The following is a 15481-nucleotide window of genomic DNA, read 5'->3' on the forward strand; positions in this document are numbered from 1 at the left end:
TAAAAGAAGTGGCTTTATTTTAGGTTTGAATACTTCTGGGGATGACTGTGGATTTATACAAGAACTGTGTTACCACAGACATTTTGGGAAGCTTGAGAAAAATCTTTACAGTTTTGATAATCACTGGAAGAAGAAATGGGCCTCTAAAACAGGCTCCAAGATAGAACTGCTAAACCAGATCTGTTTTTTAATTTTTAAGAGAACATGTTTTTGTTGGAATACTTACACAGTATGAAAGCTTTTCCAGAGCTTCTCTAAATGCCTGGTTTGTATTACTCTAGTTCTTGATCTTTATTCTCTAATTCCTTTATTCCTTTATTCCTTTTTATAAACAGCCTCCAATATAGAAACTGATCACACAAGTTACATATTTCCATGCCATGCATGTGTAGAAGCATATGTGTAAGTGCAGTCATGAACTAACACTGTAAGTCTATCTGTGAGTACTGGGAAGAACTCAGTGAAAGCTCATTTTTCAAAATTTTAGAGTGGGATAAGGGAGCAATTGCTCGCTGAAACAGCAGTGAGCTGTTCTCACAATTCTGCCCTAACTTCTAGGTCATAGAATGGAGGAGGGATTACTAGGATTGTGCCTCTGGAAGGTCCATTAAGCCAAGTCCCTGGAAACACCAGAGTCCATTGAAGCTGGCTTCTGATTTCCAAGAGTGGCAGCTCAGACTATCCCAGGATTCTTTACAGAATTTCTTTCACTGTATGATTTTTATTCCACAATAAACACCTTGGTAATCAAAGCTTAAAGCAGTGCAGAGGGGAACATAGATATGTATCAGACTACAACACTGGATTTTGCTTTTGGTGTTTTTGGTTTTTAAATTGGCTGTGAGTTGGAAAACTCATTTTAGAGGCCTTTCTAATAAGCTTCCTCAGAGGGAAAAACAGACTGAAGTGGCCGATTGCACAGATATTCCAGTCTTGGAAGTAAGTTAGTGGCAGCACTGCTGGAGGTCTGGTGACGCTGGAAGTGTGCATGTTTCACCTGCCTTTCCTCACCAAGCTCAGCAGATGTTTCTCTGTCCCTGCAAACCTTCTTTTCCTTAAGCTGACTTGGCATCATCAATCATTATTTAAAATCAAGTTCTTGTGGTTCTTCAAATTGTCCTTGGCTGAAATAATGCCAGTTCACGCTGATTGACTTTCATACAGCTACAGATTATCAAAGCATATGGAGCAATTATCATTTTTTTAAATCAGAGGGTTTGGTTTTTTCCACTTTGCTGAGTTGTTGCTCAGACAGTTAGTGTGGTCCTAAAAATACTTGCTGCTAAAGTACTAGAATTGTACTGATTTCCAGGTGGGGAGTACTAAAGCCCCACCACTGGCAGTGTTTGCTGCTCAGCAAAGCCATTTCCTTTCATTTCTTGTGAAAACTCTGTTTTGCTTGGATGGAGGTAACAGTTCTGAATCCCTGAACTGACTCTGATGTTTTCAAGCTTATGAAATCCATTTTCATTCTTGGTCTGTAGAAACTGAGGTTTAATGAAGTAACCATTCCAATTCCATATTTAGGCTGGGAGTGAAATACCCTTTGTGTAAAGAAGCTATTAGGCTGACAGCTGCACTTTCCCTTGCTCTTGCTCTTTTCCCAGTGGAGCTTCCTAGTAGCCTGCAAGTTTTTTCATTTCAATGGCCTGGTCTATGGTAAAATGCAAAGCATGAAATAGGTTCAAAATCTCCTGTCTCCAAAGAAAGGATGTGTGGGCATTGTTTGTGTTTGCAGCTCCGAAGATACAACAGCTCTGCTTTGCTTCCAGTGTCACAGCCTGTGGATCACAGGTAGCTGTGACCTTTTCTTTCTTTTTCTTGTGTGTGTCTTGTGATTTTAGTAATAACAATTGTCTAAAACTAATCTTTTATGTACAATGCCCGTCCACAGAGCTGTGTAAATTACTTTTAGCATAACAGTGCATTGTTTCTGTTTTATACAACCTGATTTTCATTGTGTATCATCTTGAAAGGCTGAAAATGCCTCTGTACCTATTAAACATTATAGATGCATCTGACAGTCACTTCTGGTTGTTTAGCCAGTCCAGTGTAATCGCTGAACCATATTAGCATGAAACATCAGAGCATTTTATGATCTATCTGTGGCCAGGCAATGCTTGCATGACTCACAGAGCCAAGGTTTCTGATGGAGAGTCTCTGCTTCTACCTAAATGGCCACCTATATGCATACACAGTATTTATCCAAGAGTTTTACAATTACACATTGTTCAGCACAGAAAGCAATAATCAAAGGTTGCTCCTATGCAGAATGATCCTGACATTTGTGATGTCTGTGAGGGAACTGGGCAGCAAACTCTGAATTTTGGTTCTGGGCTTCTGTTAGAAACCATAAACAGGTTGACCATAACAGGTCATTATGCTCTGCCAGCATGACAAAAGGACCTACTTTAAAGGGCTTTGCAGCAAGTGGCTCAGTCAGCAATGGTCAGAGGAGCTGCTGGCTCCCATCACTGCCACAAAGTGTGGTTTCATGCAGCAGTAACAGCTGGGCTGCTGCCAGAGGGGCAAGACAGATGCAAACCCAGCAACACCTGGGCTCTGCATCTTGACCTTCTCACATATGGCCTTGCTTATCTTGAGTCAGCCCAAGTCCTTAGAACAGCCTCTGCACACTGGTGTGCTCCATGCTTGCCTCAAATTCAGCCTCAGCATAGAACACAGCTTTGGTTTTCTTTTTCCTGGTCATATATGTTAGGCTCTAAATGCATTTTCCCCATAAGGCAGAGAGTTCTGCTGCGAGGGTTTTAGGCACAGTGTGGGTTATTATTTTGTGCAGGATTTTTCCTAGCCTTGGTTCCGAGGTCTCTCTGCACGTTTCTGCGCTCAGTAATCCACGCATGGTTTACAACATGCCAGACCCATGGTATTGCACAGCCCCTTTGCCAGGCAGCACCTTGTCTGTCACCGTGATATTTTCTGAAGATTCCTCTTTGCCCAGGATTTTCTCCTGGGAAGCTGAGAAGCCTCAGCTGCTTTGGAATATGGCTTAGACATTGTTTACCAATGGGTGCATATTTGATTGGTTTCGTGTGAATTGTTTTAACTCAATGGCCAATCACGGTCCAGCTGTGTTGAGGCTCTGAGGAGTCACGAGTTTTTGTTATTCATTCTTGTTAAACCTTCTGTCTGCATCCTTTATTTCTTTAGTATAGTTTTAGTATAGTATTCATAATATAATATAATATAATATAATATAATATAATATAATATAATATAATATAATATAATATAAATCAGCCTTCTGAGAACATGGAGTCATATTCATCTCTTCCCTCGTCCTGGGGACCCTCACCAACACCAGACCTTGTCTTTGCTGTGTGGAAAGTTTCCCCCCTGACAAAGAGGAGGCACTGACAGTCAGGCTGGTCTGCTCTGAATCCCGCAGGTTACCATTGAAGTGGTGGACAGCCCTGACGCAGAGCCGGACAAGGAGCTGCAGAAGGAGGGCAGCAAGCCCAGCTGGCCAGCCCCATCGCCCGACTGGAGGAGCTGGTGGCACAGGTCCTCCACTCTGACTCGCATGAGCAGCGGTGACCAGGACTACAAATACGACAGCACCACTGAGGACAGCAACTTCCTAAACCCGCTGGGTGGGTGGGAGAGCCATGCACCCAGTCACCGGGCGTTCCAGTCCAAGGAGCAGCCAGAGTACGGTGGGTTTGTTGGGCATCCTGGGATTGTCAAAAACAAGCGTGGGAGGGGGAACGAGAATGGTGAGGCGTGGCTGAGATTCAAGCAAAATAGAGTTTTTCAACATGTGGCTTTTGTTCATCAGCTTTCAAATACAAATCTATGCAAATGCACAAGCTGTGCTGTGGTAGCTGCATTCCACTAGTAAGTCTATAATCTTGAAAATCATACCAGTTATCCCAGAAGAGGGCCTTTTTTAGTCCAACGTGTGCTTTTTTTACAAAAGTGGAGGAAACAAGGTTTCATATTTATTTTTAGAGTAAGGGTAAGTACAAATTTAGAATCGTGTGGTGGTTTGGGAACCAGAATATAACTATTGGATAAATAAGCAAGATGTGAAACGTGGTAGTATTTGGTGGATACACAAATAAGATGAGTTATGTTGGTGCATGTGTGGGGAGTGGCGTGTGCAGCAGGAACATTGTGTATTTTTGTGTGTGTAATATTCTTCCAGATGTGTCATGGGGAAAACAATTGTTTTCAGCTTGTTATATGAAATAGTTGCAGAAACTAGAAACAGAGAAGAGCTGCAGCTCTTCACTGCCCTGACAGGCTGTGACTATCCACATGGGAATGACCCGAGGGAGGTGAGCTAAACTGTGCTCACAGGAAGAGCCCCTTGAATTTAAGTTGTGTGTAAATACAGATTACTTTTAGTCAGAACAAGGTGTCAAAGCCATGGTACTTTTACCCTGGCATTTCTGTTGTTACTCTCCAGATGCTGCATAGTGCTTGGGTAAAACAAACTTGTTCTTCCATGGTTTGACTGACTTGAAGTACTAGAATCTTAAAAATCAAGAGAGAGTTTTTAATGGAATAAAAACTGTGGAATAAAAGTATGTTTAAACACATACATATGTATTAAATTTTGAAGAAGATGAAATCTATCCGTTCTTTTTGCACCTGTATTTATTTGTGGGCTGGATTTATTTGCAAGAATTCATATCTTAGGTAGTTATTCATATAAGTTAATCGTGATAGAAAAATCATAGTAAGAATTACAAATATGAAAACAGGAAGAACAGGTTGAGCTGCAGCTGAAAATCTAACATGGTATATTCAATAGTGTGCTTCATAGTGCACTGTAAACATAAGGTAGGTAGGTCTAAAAATTATCCTAGAGCTCCCTGCTGCACACCAGAGCATCCAGCTAGCTGGAAACAGCTCCTGTCCTTTTGTCTAACCTAAAATGCTGTCCAGGAGGATGCAGTAGGAGATCCTGCCCATGAGGGGTGTAGATGTTCCACCCACTGACACGTTCATACCTTTCCTGTGTGTGTCTCTCTCCCCTCCTGCCACTGCCAAGGGCTCTCCCTGCCCTTCCTGGGCATCTGTTTGACAGGAATTGTGCCTGCTCTCCTGCCCTCCTCCTCGCCAGCCGCATGGAGATAAAAGAATTGGAAAGGAGCTGGGAAGAAGAGCAGGGCCAGGCATAGTGGGCAGATCACATTTTCCTGAGACATCTGATGCATTTTTGGACTGTTGTGGTGCCTGCCTGCTGGCAAATCCCAGAACCACAGGTCTTGCACACTGACGTTAGCCGTGTTCACACCCACATCCCACCACAGACACCTGATTCCAGTGCGGCAGCTTCCCCATCATCAGCCCTGTCAGAAAAGGAGGAGAAACATGTAAGGTCCTTGCCACGAGGAACTCACATCTAGGCAGCTTGCTCTGAGTGAGATCTATAACTTTCCCATACTCCTGGCAATAAATGTTTAATAGCACCCCCCAGAGCTGTTGTCAGTCGCTGCATATGGAACAAATCAAGTTACGTGTTCTGCTAACCAGCTCAGGAAGCCCACAGACAGCATGGCCCTGGGGAAAGTGTGTAGCACAGAGGCCAGGCAAGGCAGGGATCCTCCCTGGCTTTGCTGTAGCTTAGGTACTCTCACCTAGAGCTATAGAGCAGGGCAGCCTCAGAGCCACTAAACCAGATTTTGCTTTGCTGTCAGTGGCGGTGTACCCAAAGGAGCTACAGCTGCAAGTTATGATCACAGTAAAATATCTCCTGTAGGTTGCAGGGAAAACCATTAAGCCAAATGTTCCCTCAGCTAGGGAGGCCAGTGGGGAGACAAGAAAGCTGGGACAGGTTCATGGTCTTTGTTGGGTGGCCTTCACATGGTGGGATGTGCAATAGTTTACACAGCACACAAAGGAAGCTGGTTCTGAAAGGTTTAGATACTCACAGCACATCAGCTTTTTGTTTTGGTGTCCCGTGCCTTTGGCTGTCTGCCAGAAGAAAACAAAATTGTGTTTCTTTTTCATAAGGTTCCTTCTAAGAAATAGTCAGATTTGATGTTATTTAATAATTCACATGAAACACTAAATATTGCATGTTGTTCTTGGTGCAAGAAAAGCATCCACTTCCCTGCTCTCACAGCAATATTCCCCGTTCAAGGGACTGAAAAACAAAATTGTGATTTTCACTCATGACCCTTAGCTTCCCATAACATGCATCTTGCCCAAAAACTGAGTACTGTTGTGTGCTTTGAAAAGATGAAAAAGAAAACTCAATTTATCCTTTGCCTGATTAGTCTGTGGTCCACAAACACATTCCTGTATGCAGGGAAATGATGTGAATAGATGGGTACTGTTAGTTCACGACCGAGCTTTGCAGCTGAGGATCCTCAGCAGCCAAAAGGTCAAAAGAGAAAGGAAATATTTTTTCAAATAATGTTTCGTGCAATTCCCTGAGGAGCACCAAGTGTGAAAACCATTTAAGCAGCAGGCTCGCGCCTGGCACTCGGCCCCAGCTTCAGGTAGAGACATCTGGATTCCATTCGTGCTTTGCCTGCTTGACAAAAACCACCACACAGTAGTTTTTGGGTAGCAGGAGTCTTGTTTCCTCATTTCCTTCATCGCATTTGTCCTGTGAACAGATTACATGGACGGTGAGGGCGACTGGAGCCCCTGGTCCCCGTGCAGCGTCACCTGCGGCAGCGGCAGCCAGAAGCGCACGCGGTCCTGCGGCTACGCCTGCACCGCCACCGAGTCCCGCACCTGCGACAGGCCCAGCTGCCCAGGTGGGAGCTGCTCCTGGGAACTGCTGCCAGGGGGAGCAGGGATGGGTGGGCAGGGGTGGAGAGAGCCCTCCTGCACACAGAGCCTGGGGGCTGTGTGCTCCGTGGCAAGGTAAGGGTGCCGGCGGGCAAAAGAGATTTTCAACGCTGTTTATTTGTAGTAATGATGCACTGCTAGATGTGGTCCGCCATCCCCTGGGACTTAAAAGACATCATCCCCTGGGACTTAAAAGACAAGTACAGGCTTTCTCTAGGTCATGGCAGTCGTTTTTGTGCATGGGTGTTTTGTCTTCTAAAGGGTGTGATCTACTCCCCTGAAACAAATTTGGAGCTGTTTTAGAATTCCAACCGGCTGTGGTGTTACCTCAGTGAGCTCCTGTTTTGCTGTGAAGGGGATGGCATTGCTTGCATCGTGAAGAGGGATGAAGGAATGTGTCGTTTTGGCTTGAATATATTCAGAAAATATGGCCAAGGAGCCTTAGCTCCTACCTATTCACAGGATTTGACATTTTGAAGTGTCCTTACCATCACACACTTACCATCTTCACTTTGGCAAAATCAGAGCTGAGCACTCAAGCAATCATGAAAATTTGAAGCTGCTATGGAAAACTGTTTTTTAAATGTTGCTGTGTGTTTTAATTTAGACCAATTTGTCATGCAGTAGCTGCCACAATGCAGGGGATAGGTGCAAGTTCATTACTTCCCAAGATCAGAGAGAAGTGAAAACACAAGTCGTGGTAGTATGCATTACTCTCCGTTTACTTAATGACTCAGAAAGGCAGAAATTTTTAAGCTGGAGGTCAGGCTTTTTTAATGGGAAGTAAAATGTCAGCACTGCTGGAGAGGAGACTTAGAAGACTTGGTGAGAGAGTTGGAGAGAAGTTTCTGACTTGCAGATAGATCCATGTCTCCATTGCAAAGCAACAACTGCGAGGCAGTTCAGGGAAAAATGTTTCTGCATGCTCTCATGCATCCTAAAACCTCAATAATAAGGAGTTAATTCCAGAAGAAAGCAAGTAACCCCCAGTTATATTCTCTAGTATTTATTACCAGCTAGCACCAAAAAGTGGCAAACTTGAAAGAATATATTATGTCATACAAGAGACCTCCAACGATCAGCAAGCAAAATATATTCACTCTTTGATGCTGTGCTGACATTTTCGAAATTACAAGGTCAAAGCTCAGCTTCTGCTGTTTATAATTCCCGCAGTGAATTACTGCCTTGTAATGGGTTCTTGGGTATCTATTATTCTACATCTAGTGCTGGAGTTAAGGCAAAACTCTATGATAATTTTGTTGAAAATTGGCCTGAGGCTGTTTTGAAGCTTTGCAAGCCACTATTATGCCCCAGTTCAGGAGATCAGGAGAAAGTTCATTGGCAAGAAAATGGATGGTGAATAGACTTCATTATTAATCATATAGTTATCACATCTTAAAGATCTTTCAGTTCTCTTTAGAGGCCTTTAATTCAATAAAGAGGAAAGGGAAAAAACCGTAAAACCTACTGGTGTTAAGCCTGCATGGCACAGAAATGCTAGGCACCTCAATAGGCTGAACTAAAGCAGCAACAAAAGGATGTTTACTTTGGCAAGATCATTTTTCTGGCAATCTCTGTGTCAGCTGGTAGCAAACAATTAACTGGAGGCTGCTGGTAAATCCTCATATGTTGAGATCCTGATATTTTACTTGACAGCTGTAAAATGGTGGGGATGGAATTTTTTGGAGAGGTTGGTTATCTCTTGCCTACTCACACCTTTTAACTGCCTGGCACTGGGAGAGACCAACAAGCATCAGTCTTCTTGTAACAGCATCATTCTTCCTTGAGAAATGGTTACCCACATGCAGAGATGAGGTTCCTGACCTGCCTTCAGCCCTGACACTCTGTTTTACCTTATTAACAGCACAGGTTCCTTGGTCATTATGGTTTTAAAAGAACAGTCCAGCAGCAGCTTCAGGATGGTTCCCTGCCAAAACAAAGCACCTTGCAGAGCCTGGGGAAGAAGGGGAGGCGAGGAGGCAGCTGGTTCCATTGTGTTGGAGTGGGGAAACACCAGCAGCACTAACTCGTGTTTGTCCTAGGGATCGAAGATACCTTCCGGACAGCTGCCACAGAAGTGAGCTTGCTTGCAGGGAGTGAAGACTTCAATGCAACCAAACTGTTTGAAGTTGGTAAGCAGCCTAGCCAATCCTTCAGTAACAGATAAGAGACTTCCTTAGGATTTTCTTAGTCCTGTGGGACCGAGATACTGAGTTTAACATTTAGTAACAGCCATTTGTTATCTTGCTCACATTTGTGATCTGAAAATTTGCTTTGGTCGTAGAATCTTTCTCCTCTTAAGTTCTGTGCTTGTTTCATCATAAAAGGGTTATTTGTTGTCCTTATTCAGAAAAGAGCTGTAAGACTCCACAGTAATGGAGGGGGGGGGGGGAAATAAAACAGTCTTTATTATTTTGATTAAAATAGCCTCGAATGGAAGACCCTGTAAAAGCATTTTCATTTCATGTAAAAGAACACAGCTGTCACATCAGAAAAATTAAAAAGAAAAAAAGGACAATGACTTTTATGAGCGTGCATTGCTTTTATAGCTCTGTGTGCTGCGTTGGGAGTAGCCAAAGCAATTTTATAGGGCATGGCTTGATTCTGAGCTATCTAAAACTCAGTCCAACATCTGCAATGTTCTGATTTCGTCCCTTCAATGAAACCACAGTGTGGCCATTCAGAGACACTGGATGCTGGATTAATTGAATAAACAGTGTAACCCAGCACCTCCCTACTGTGGGAGAGCAGAGCACAATAGTTAATGACAGCCAGGATGAGACTCTTTAAGGAGATAGAAAAACAGGACACAGATCACTAAGTAAATATTTTGCAAGAATGTGTGCTGCAAGAGTTTTAGGTCCCAGTTAATTTCTCTCCTGCAGAGTCCCCTTAAAGTAAGTGTGGAGCAAGATATGCAGGTGGTTTTTGACAGCCCATAGGATGATATAGACACCTTAAATAATGTTTTAGGCAGGAGATGTTTACCTAGATTCTGCCAAGAGTCTTGCAAAATAATGAAGTGCTGGTATTAAATATGCTACTGGTCTACAAATCTCTTTAATCCCAGCTGTACATCATGCCTCTGGCACCATAAACTCCTGCTCATGTACAGCCACTCTGATCTTTTGTCACATATGTCCTTTCAGAACCTGAATCACTTCTGGCTGCATTTGCCAGATAAGATGTCAGTCTCCATGTTTGAGATATTGATGCTTGAAAAGTGAATATCAAATAGAAAAAAAATATTTGTTCTTTAAAGAAAGACTAAATTAGGGTCTAAAATGTACTTCAGAAAGAGTAATACAGGCCTTGCTTGCTATCTTGGAATCTCTAGCATCATCTGGAACTTAATCCTTCATCATCTGACTGCCATTTTTCCTGTTGAGTGTGTTCTGACTAAGGGCTCTAACTGGAGACTGGCACCACATCACTGTAATTTCCCTTTTTCTGCTACTTAGCAACCCATGGTAGTGTCTCTTGTGCCTCATGGGGATATCAGTAGCTTAATTAGAATTTGCCGGGTAGAAAAAGTGTCACAGATTCCCACTGGCCTGGTTCTGCCCTGTAACTCAGACTAGCCCTGAAGTCAGTCACAGGTGATTTCTTTATCTGACAGGACAGCACAGTAATACACTGTGGGCAGGGCAGCAAACTGTGACTGCCCTTTCTTTCTGCAGCAGAGCACTCGTGCTGTGTCACTGTAGGACATGAAATAACACGATGAGGACACTCAGCTTTCTGATGGTAAAAAGAGAACTTCTAATTTCTTATAGATTTCTAAAAGTGACAGTGGATTGGAGGGTGACAGTGCCACCTCTCCAATGACACTGGACAAACCAACAGTCTATTAAATTTATCTCCTTCCATAAAAGAATGCAAAACAATTAGTTATTTACATAAAGTGTGTGAGAAAGTTCATTACAAGAACATAAACTTCAGAAGGCTTAGAAAAACTTTAAAAATCAGGGCGACAGTGCTGAACAGCTACACTTGACTCAGCTGCTGTCACTGATCACACCAACTGGGATGCTGCTTAATGTATCTTAAGTTTCCTTTTCCTGCCCTGAAACAGATACTGACAGCTGTGAGAGATGGATGAGCTGCAAGAGCGAGTTCCTGAAGAAATACATGCACAAAGTGGTCAACGACCTCCCCAGCTGCCCTTGCTCCTACCCCAGAGAGGTTGCCTACAGCACTGCTGAAATCTTTGACCGGCTCAAGAGGAAGAACTTCCGCTGGAAGGATGCGAGTGGTCCAAAGGAAAAGCTGGAGATCTACAAGCCCACGGCGCGGTACTGCATCCGCTCCATGCTGTCCTTGGAGAGCACCACGCTGGCAGCACAGCACTGCTGCTACGATGACAGCATGCAGCTGATCACCAGGGGCAAGGGGGCAGGGACACCCAACCTGATCAGCATCGAATTCTCAGCAGAGCTCCACTACAAAGTGGACATTCTGCCTTGGATCATATGCAAGGGGGACTGGAGCCGCTACAACGAAGCCCGGCCTCCCAACAACGGGCAGAAGTGTACGGAAAACCCCTCAGACGAGGACTACTACAAGCAGTTTCAAGAAGCAAGGGAATACTGAGAAGATTTTCCTTTTCTTCAGATGCAAAATAGCATTCGTTTCCTGGATGCCAAAGAACTGGTGATGGCTGCTGCACTGGCTCCTCGACAGGGGCCGGTCAGTTCCTTTCTAATGAATGTATATAGTTGTAATATAATACACGAGTATTTTTCACAGTGTGTGTAATTTATAAGCACATATCTCTCTGTCTCACACACACCTATTTTTGCATACAGCCATACATAAGTCTTGTCCTGATAGGATTTTATACTGCAATAACGTTCATGTAATAATGTGCATTTCATTTTATTTCCCATCTGTAACCTAATGAAGGGGGTGGGGGGTAGCTGCCATCATCATCAGGCCCCAAGGCCCCAGCTGAGGAGGCACATACTTAAAAGTTGTTATAAACAATAGGATTGAAGAATGTACTCTTCCATATGGGAATGGTTTACAAGATTAATGCACCTACAGCATCAGTTTTCTCTATAATTGGTTTCATGACCAGTCATATCTAAGGAGGGAAGAATTTTTTTTTGAAGGGTAACAGTCAAAAGTGAATATAGAAAATCCCTGCCGATTTTTCCTCTTGGAATTCTTCCTGTTACCTTCTAGCTCAGGTATTTGCAGTCCACCTGGGGTAGGCTTGCAGGAAGATGTAGCTGTGGTTTTCCTACGGGCCAGAAAATGTCCTGGTGCAGTGGTTCTGCAAGAGTTACAAGCAGCCCCCTCCTGGAGACATCTCTGATCCGGAGCTGCAGCTGTTGGGGCTTCCAGAGCAGCTGTGAACCTGTGAACTGAGCATGCTGTAAGTCTTTGGAGGAGTGAGGGCAGAGAAGGAATCTATGTCAAAGGACCAAAAAGATCACAGTTCCTTCCCAGCTTTTTAATATGAAGAATGTTTGGATCTGCTTGTTTCTTTCTTTTAAGAAAAGGAAGTTTATTATTTTAGAGAACAGTAAAACTGGAATCCACAAGTTCCCTGGGATGAAAGATGCAACCAGCCCTTTTCCCCCATTTTTCTCATGCTGAATGCAGTGTCCTACAGCAGAAGCTATTCTTTAAGGGAAGCTTCCTGGGAGGAACTACTGGTGTCTTAAAGTGTCTTAATTTTTAAAAAAAAGCTAGCATTATTTTTGTAAAGTATTTATTGAATTGTAACAATGACTCACATGTGGGATGTATCTCTAACGTAAAAGGTTTCTGTAGATGGAACTTGATTTCCAAGAACACAACTGTTGTTAGGCAAAGGTTTTATTTCCAAATTTTTATAAAGTGCAAGTTTACAAACTGTCATAAAGCAGCTCATATCTGCATTCTGACGAAAGATTAACGTTACACCCTGGGTAAATAAATACTTACAGTTCCATTCTGTGAAAGACTGCCTTGCTGCAAGTCAGTGTGTTCATTTGGGCAACCAAGGCTAAATGTCACTAGAGAAATGCCTATTTTGGGGTTATGTGCTCTGACACACATTTATGGAACCTCACACAGAGTTAAAGCCGACCGGCATCACCGTCAGTCCGAGCTCAAAGATTCAACACAGACATAAAAGGCAATTCCCTCTGCTATATACAGACACACATAGATGACATTTAAGGTCCCTTCCAACCCAAACCCTTCTATGGCTTCCTGTAAATCTTTTCTGTGTCTCTGTTGGCCTCTGGGGTGAGGTTGATTGCGAGCTCACGGACGGACACGTGCCTGGTGCCCCCGGGCAGGGCCAGCTCTGTGTTGTCTGCCCAGGTGGTGCCAGCCAGGGGTTCAGAGGCAGTCAGGGCCGTGCACACCCAGTCTGAGCCGTGCTGGAGGCTCTGCCACATCTGCTGGGCTGCAGAGCCCCAGCAGTGTGCTCCAGGTCTCCAGAAACGCAGCAGTCCGGGCAGAGCTGCCGCACATCTGCGCCAGCGACGGCTCCGCTGAGGTCACCTCGGCAGCTGGAGAACTTGGCCAAGGCATCAGAGCATCCCAGATGCAGGCCTGAGCTGGTGGGGAGGACGTGGATGTGTTCTAGCACAAGCTGGTAGTAACAAAACGTGGTTAGTTGAGAAAGAGGGTAAACATACGGATCACCCCTTATTTTTTTTATAGAAACCAGATTTTGTAAATGCTTGCAAGGTCATACGAAGGCGCCACTAGCTCGTGGAGCCAGTTAAATTGACAGCAGATGGATGAAAGGCACAAGGAACTCCAGGATCACTTCACAGGGAAGACAGGTATTTTCAGGGAGAAAGCTTTGCTTCTTACTTCACAATGTGGGGGGGAACAATATCCTCAGGTTTCTCTGGGAGAGAGATGAGAGCATTGGTCACAATTCTTGAAATATAAAACACATCCCTGCCCTTTGTTGGATTAGTAAATTATGGTGCTATTGAGAAATGCTACTACACTATTAATACAGAACATAGCACATAAAGTGTCAGGGAAGAGGAAAAATTATTCTAATAAATGAAATGACGCACAAAGTTTCAAGTCCTACTGCTCATAATTTCCCAAGGCTGGAAACTCTGAGGGAGCCAAATAACTTCTCATAGCACCTACCAGGTGTTTCATAGGATGAGTCCTGGAGAGCAGATTGAGATAGTCTGTTCTCCCAAGTAACAGTCTTTATTAAATGCAAAGTCTGTCCTACTTCATAATAAATAATGATCCATTCAGAGCCGGGCTGCTTATTTTATTTTATTTTCTGTTTTCTTTATCTCCTTTCCAGTGACCAAAACTGTACACCAAATACCTTTGTGTAGCAGACTTTAGCAAGGAGATGGAGGTTACCATGGCCAAATTCAGCTCCATCCTTTAAGTACAGAGCTGTTCATATTAGAGCAAGGCCCAAGGAAGGGTTTGTGGCACACATTCCCAGGCACAGGGCGGTGGTGAGGAGAAGCTGTTGTTATGTTTCTTACGTTGCCGCAGAAAAGACATATTGGAACACTCAACCAAAGACATGGGGGGGATTGGAACAAGCATAACTGAGCAGGGAAACTGAAACAAGGAACCAGTCAAGTCATCCAGCTTATTTTTAACCTCCGATCAATCAGCAGATACAGATTAGAGCACGGCTTCTGAGTCAAGTTGGTGGGAATGAATCAAGCTGGCACAGCTGCTGTGAAAGATGTGTGGAGCAGTGCCCCAAGGCAGCCATGAATGGATTGAATTGTACCTTTGATGGTTAAAAGGATGAGTGGGCCTGGCTTCACATTGCCCGGACAGCTGCTGAGCAGCAAAATTCCACTGACATAACCCACAGTGATGCACATGGGTTATAGGACAATATAGAGAAAACCAGAACCATGCACACATCCACGAATCCCCACAGCCCTGCATTAGTTACCAGCTGCTTTTCCCCCCTCCTGCTGTGCAGACTGGTTAGCACTGTCAACACAAGGCATTCCTTGGAAAAATGCTGGGGAGCTTGTGGGGCTGTTCCAGATACAGCGATCACACTGAGGTTGTAGGGCTGCCTGCAATGAGTTGCTGATGCACCTGACACATCTGAGTGGGGCCAGCTGAAGGCAGGAAAGGGGGAAAGTTACTTTTCCTCTTGAGGAATCTGCCCTGCCTGAATGGCAGGGCCTTAATGCCAGGGTGTCATTTGTGGTGTCTCCCTCGTTGGTGGAGGGAAGGCAGTGAGGGAGAGTTGAGTCGTGGCCCAGGGATCTGCCCCCTCTGAGGAGCCACTGGCTTTCCCTTTCTCCCTTTCCTTGGTTCTCCAGCAGGACACCCCTGGAGCTGCCCAGCAGCCAGCATGGCTCCCGGCAGTCTGGCTTTGGCTTAGGCTCAGCAGCAGAGTCCCACACTCACTCATCCCTGGAGAAGGTCACGTTCAGGCTGGACAGAGCACACAGAAACGTGGCCCCTGCTGCTCCTAGAGAGGCAGGGAGCTGTCAGGGCAGGGAGCTGCTCACAGCCCAGCCAGGCACAGCCACTCTGCAGCTCCACTGTCACCCACAGGACCATGCAGCACCACACAGGGGGCAGGGACATGGCAGGGCTCTTTCTCACCCCGAGGAGGAAACCTGCAAAACAGATGCGGACAAAGTCGAATTTATTCATGTCCACTGCATCCACCTGCACAGGCACCAGCACAGCCACATCCCTCCCCTCCAAACACACAGAACCCAGGACACTGAGGAGG

At 44.6% G+C, this 15481-nt stretch overlaps 1 protein-coding gene across 1 annotated transcript in view; it reads left to right on the forward strand.

Moving 5' to 3' along the window:
* ISM1 (isthmin 1) overlaps positions 1–12728 on the forward strand; it is a 42461-nt gene extending 29733 nt beyond the window's left edge. The window contains exons 4-7 of the mRNA XM_031062828.1: positions 3410–3677; positions 6597–6740; positions 8817–8906; positions 10850–12728. Of these exons, the coding sequence (XP_030918688.1) occupies positions 3410–3677; positions 6597–6740; positions 8817–8906; positions 10850–11367 (1020 nt within the window). The 3' untranslated portion in view covers positions 11368–12728. The remainder of the gene's footprint in view (positions 1–3409; positions 3678–6596; positions 6741–8816; positions 8907–10849) is intronic.
* Positions 12729–15481: the final 2753 nt, after the last annotated feature.

The sequence above is a fragment of the Geospiza fortis genome, unplaced genomic scaffold, assembly GCF_000277835.1.
Source record: "Geospiza fortis unplaced genomic scaffold, GeoFor_1.0 scaffold185, whole genome shotgun sequence".
Lineage (NCBI taxonomy): Eukaryota > Metazoa > Chordata > Aves > Passeriformes > Thraupidae > Geospiza > Geospiza fortis.